The following is a 5592-nucleotide window of genomic DNA, read 5'->3' as shown; positions in this document are numbered from 1 at the left end:
TCTTGGACTATTAAATGGTTTTGGCATTTTTCGTTTCTTTACGGGAATGGCTAAAATCACGACTGCAATTTCGAATAATCAGATGGCTGGATTTCCTAAGTGAGGTTTATAATGAACTATACTCACACCTTGTCTTCTCTGATACCAAACAATATCTTGTTCATCAAACTGGTCCCATTTTACTGATGATATCACATCCAAAAAAAGGTACATGTATTCCCGCCTTGAAATAGAATGATTGCTATCAATATTATGACGTCATTCAAAATACATCGTTTAACACGGCGTCGAATATATGAGCATAATTATTGGTACGTACGACGCTAAAAGAAGATTTAACATTTAAACAAATTTATTTCCTTCTCATTTATTAATTTATTTCCTTTAAACAAAAAGAAAACAGATGTGAAAAGTATTCATGAGATAAAGAAAAGACTTGCGACGGCAAAGGATATATTTAATAAGATGAAAGCAAGAGTAAAACCATCACTCATCAACACAATAAGAAAGATGCAAATGCAATTTGTGACATAATTATACAGATATGATTATCTAGAAAAAAAATATTAAGAAGCCTTAACCCTTAAATGGGCAACCAAAAATGTAATTAGCAATACCAGCTCTTTAAGAATACCAGAAAATAAGCAGAAATGGTGGGCCATGACAGCCGATGTCCTAAACACACCCGGCACTTGATGATGATGATGATGAGGGGGGAGGGGGTGAAAGTATTATCATCTTTCTTCTAGCTTGCAAGGAACATTGAATTCATAATGAATAAGTTCAAATTTTAATATTGAATCGATGTGATGGAGGGATGGAGGCAATAATGGTTCTATATAAATGCATGATACAATATTCCTTCTTCATATGGACAATGATGGACATATGAATTTCTAAATAACAGATTATAAATAAGTATTGTAAATATTTGATTTGATTTTGATTTGATTTATTTACCAACAACAATACATTTTCATACATTTTATACTATAATTACATTTACAGGAAGAGAAACTATTGGTTGGTAAAAAGGGGCCAGATAATAGCACAGTCGAGCCTAACCCCTTAAACAGCTAAACAAAGTATTTTGGTACAAATCAGTTTAGAGAATGGAACAGAACAAAAAATAATTAATTTACTTTTACAATCGATGCTTTAAAAAAAAACAAGAATCAGTACTCAATAATGTCTTACAATATACAAACTAATAATGTAAAATATGAATTATGAATTGTGTACACTTGATATTACATTGTCTATGAAAGTTTGGTGTAAGTTCAGTATAGCTCAAACCCTGTATCACGTGATGTGGTTGACAAGGTGGGGCGTCGGAAAACTAACAAATATTACGTTCAAATTATCTCATCTAAAAATTAATATCTCACCAATCACCAAAATTCATGTCCATAATTACAGTAGTATACGTATGGTGGAGCTGCAGTATAGGCCTAATAATTATATCAACATCAACATATCTAAATATGAATTGATATAAGGCTAGCTTTGAGCACTTTTAATCATCATGATCTGTCATATCTAGCAGGAATCTATTCGCCGGATAATTCTGAGTGTCTACAAATACATGGTGAACTATTTGGTAAACTATTATCTCCGCACCATTCTCCTGAGTATTTACGACATCTCAATAATGGCATACCGCAACAATTTTCCATACCTCGCCGCCCGTCACACGGTTGTGCATATGGTGTACAGGGCTGTAAAATAGTGAAACATTGAGATACAAATCAATGAGTGACAACCAATTTTGTTTGTAAGCAAGATATTAGACTTCATGCATAATCAAGGAGTATAAAGAGTGAGTTTATTGGAGAAAGTTAGGAACAACACCAACAACAAATTGATAATGTTTCAAAAAGGCATTTTTGCCCTAGTGATGTTGATCTCGTCTTATTCTCTGCAGTATAAGCAGTCATATGAGGTGTTTTTTTTTCATGGACAACAGGTACATATCAGATAAAAGAAGATTATGACCGAGAAAAAAAAAATTGAAAATGAGTTGATAATCAGAGGATGGCGAGGAAGAATAGAGGTCAGTATACTCACGTCCGGGTTAGGTGGTGGGCGAGGTCTGGCTTCCTGAGTACAAAATAAAAACATGAGAATGTTACAGTTTTACTTGTAAAATATGATTAAATTTCAAAATTACGCATTTTCATTACTTATTTTACATATACATGTATGTAAGGAGGAGGCGATGATGTTATCAAGACACATTTGACGAAACTTAGACTGTAACTATACAAGGGCTATTTAAAGAATGAATGAAGAAATGAAAGAAGGAATGAATGGATGAGTGAGGGGTGAATGGACGAATATCAAGGCCCGTTGCAATAATTATAACGCGTTTATATAAATCATTTATCACTTCTTATTTCATACGTTCTTATCTTTATTAGAAGACTTACATTACACTTATTTAAAACAAAACTACTGTATTAATGGAGAGGAGTGGAAATCCATTTTCAAAGGAGTCATATTAGGGATCACTTTCTTTGGAGCTGAATCAACTCAATAGAAGTGATCGAATAACTCTTTTGATTCACAAATTTTCGCGTGGATTTCAAACGACTCCAGTACATGTATACAATGCGTATAAAAAAAGTGAAAATGTGCTCTGAAATGATGCTATCACTATATCTGCATGATTTCTTTATTAGTACACGATTGCGAGTTTTTTTTTTCTTCTTCTAAATAAGCGAATGCTCACTCAATCGTTAAACATTGTCAATACTTTTAGTGCCATTCCATAATTTTGTAATTAAAAAAAATCATGCAGATATCCTATAATGATAATTTTGGAGGATATTTTCAAAGTGTGTATTTTTTCGGTACGTATACTGGATAGAGCACAACCATCTTATTGTGTATTTTACCTCGACATCGGTGGTATCTCCTGATGCACCCTGGTATGTAGCTAGTACACACAGCATGGCGAGCATCAAGTATGTAGTATACACTCTCTGTGTGATTGGTGCCATCTTATACGTCACGTGACCTATCCACCATTTGTAAGCAAAGCAGAACAGTAGAACTTGCAATGTTTCCCCTTTTATCAAAATCAAGTTCTGAACATGCCAGTAATATTCAATATTCTTTAAAAAATATATTTATTACCTACGGTTCACCCCGCCCCCCCCCCCCCCTCCCCCACTCCGTGGTCGGAGGGACCTCATGTGTGTTCCCAAAATCTCCGGTAAAGGGGTACCTTTTCGTGCAACAAAGTCTGGCCCGCCATTGACTTTCACACCGGAGATAGGGGGGTCCTTTCAAAAAGAGGGAACATGCGTACGCGTACCCTAAATAACACTGAGTGGGGGGCCGGGAGGGGGTGGGGCGGGTGTTCACCATTCGCAAATAAAATGTGTGCATGTACAATGCATAATTTCATTCTCACAGAAAACAAGCAGGAGATTGTAATGTCTCTGAAAAGCTATCATGGCAAGGAAAAAATTAAAAATTTGAATTAAATGAATGACCTTAAATGTGTTAAACCTTTGATTCTACACTGTAAAAAAGAATTTGTTCATTGGTAATTTTTACGTATTTTTTCCATGTAGAATTTACTTGCAAACATTAGTTTTGCCACTTACGCACTAATTTTAAGTCTTGCTAACTCAAACTTTCAATTTAGTAGAACATACGTGGAATATTTAAGTAAAATCAAATACATAAGAACTTTAAGTAATTTCAGCTTGTATTAATTTAGTAATTTTAACTCAAAATCAGAAATTATACGTATTACTCAAACAATTTATGTTGATTATTCTTATCTTTTTAAAGTAAGGACCGATGCAGTGCGTAATAGAAATATTTACATAATTTATGAATATTCATTAAGACCAAATTAAACTCTTTTTTAAATAAAACAAATCTTTTTTGTGGTTGAATGAAAATTTAAGGACTTTAAAACATTTACTAATTCATTTAACATGGCTAAGCAAATACAAGACAATTTTTAATTGTTACCCAGTTCAAAACAAATCAAAACTTGATATTTCAGGAAATTGTTAACCAATTTTCCTTTTAAGATGCTACGATCAAGTATATATAAAATTTGGAGCCTTTCAATATGTGTCGAATTGAAGCGTATGTAATAGTTTGCGATGGTGGTATATATACGGTTAAATCTTAAATAGAAGTAGTGTTAGTGATTAGTGGATGTTACTTGTTAGATTAGATGGGTACCAAATCGTGCAATATGTAATCCTATCATAGCTTTTTTTTTAATTATCTAAAATGATTACAATACTTAAATTATTTACGTTAATGTAACTCGATTTAACTGAGTAAAAATTATTCAGCAAAATAAGTAAATTCTACTTAAGATGCCGTAGGTAATATTTACTTAATAAAAATAAGGCAATTCTTTTCCTCCATTTAATTGAGTTATTTCGACTATTATTTTTTTACAGTGTATGTATTTAGATCACAATATTTTGTTAGATAAATTGAATTACTATGGAATAAGAGGTGTTGCTTACACATGGTTGAAACATTATTTGAATAATCGACACCAAATAGTTGTATATAAAAGTGTAAGTCAGTGTGAGTAAATGACACTAGCGTTCTTTTAATAGTGATACGAACTCGGGACCTCCTGATTACGAGATCACTGGGCCATCGCACCCCTCAGAGCTGCCAAAGCATAGCTCCTGATTTTATGTATACATAAAGCCCGTTATAATAATAATAATAATAACGTTTTATTTACCCAGGGTAGCCACTTCAGTTATAAAACTGCTCTCCCAGCGGGCCCTGCATAACATAACATGTTACTATTACCCTTCTCCAATCTAATATGCTGAGCGCCTAGCTAGAAGGCAGAAGGTCCCATTGTTATAAGTCTTTGGTATGACTCGGCCGGGGATCGAACCCACGACCTCCCGTTTATGAGGCGGACGCTCTAACCATTGAGCCACTATACCCGGTTGCAAAAGAGGCGAAGAAATGTCTGAAGAAATGCAGACCTATGCTCAACAACTGAATTTACACCAATTATTCCCAAATCCAGACTCTCAACTACCAAAAAAACGTTATACAGTGGCTGCTTCGAAAACGTAGAACAATATTTCCCTTTCCATCATAGATTTAAGCTATCTTGCCACTTTCAAAAGATCCATTAGAAAAGACTTCTTCTCTCAGTAATAAAGTATGATTTACCTATTTATGAGTTTTATGTTTCTCTTCACATTATATTACTTTGTATACAGTAGGCCTACGGTTACACCATGTGAGAGGAGGAGGACTGGGGAGTCCTGAAAAGGACTGTCGGTAATCTTTCTTCTTGAGTTGTGTGTAAGCCTATTATCTACATCACCATGCAAGCCGATACTTATATTAAGCAGCATCTAAGGTACTCTTTGTTTTAGCGCTACTAAATAGTCGATATCATTATAATAATAATAATAATAATAATAGCTAGTTTTTATATGGCGCTTTTCAGGACCGAAGGCCCTCTTAAAGCACTATACAGAAATATATATATTATTACCCCGGTCATCAGGTTCAGGCTTACCCGCACACAATGTATGCATATTCTCCACTCCATGGGGAGCATTCCAGCCAGAC

General features: G+C 34.2%; 1 protein-coding gene across 1 annotated transcript; it reads right to left on the bottom strand.

Moving 5' to 3' along the window:
- Positions 1 to 1365: 1365 nt before the first annotated feature.
- On the bottom strand, positions 1366 to 3003 carry LOC115928060. The gene is made up of 3 exons (XM_030994687.1): positions 2898 to 3003; positions 2068 to 2100; positions 1366 to 1718 (listed from the first exon to the last, which is right to left on the bottom strand). The coding sequence occupies exons 1-3, from the start codon at positions 3000 to 3002 to the stop codon at positions 1551 to 1553; spliced, it is 306 nt and encodes a 101-aa protein (XP_030850547.1). The 5' UTR covers position 3003; the 3' UTR covers positions 1366 to 1550.
- Positions 3004 to 5592: the final 2589 nt, after the last annotated feature.

Source organism: Strongylocentrotus purpuratus, unplaced genomic scaffold, assembly GCF_000002235.5.
Source record: "Strongylocentrotus purpuratus isolate Spur 01 unplaced genomic scaffold, Spur_5.0 spur5_scaffold_21, whole genome shotgun sequence".
NCBI lineage: Eukaryota > Metazoa > Echinodermata > Echinoidea > Camarodonta > Strongylocentrotidae > Strongylocentrotus > Strongylocentrotus purpuratus.
This window is presented reverse-complemented; position numbering and strand designations above follow the sequence as displayed.

What these genes read in the sequence shown, in the direction of transcription:
- LOC115928060 (XM_030994687.1), bottom strand. Translation starts at nt 3,002, where the DNA reads ATGGCACCAATCACACAGAGAGTGTATACTACATACTTGATGCTCGCC. An exon ending in GAGATACCACCGATGTCGAG is followed by an intron (nt 2,101 to 2,897) that starts GTAAAATACACA and finishes TTTTGTACTCAG; the next exon opens with GAAGCCAGACCTCGCCCACC. An exon ending in GCCCACCACCTAACCCGGAC is followed by an intron (nt 1,719 to 2,067) that starts GTGAGTATACTG and finishes ACTATTTTACAG; the next exon opens with CCCTGTACACCATATGCACA.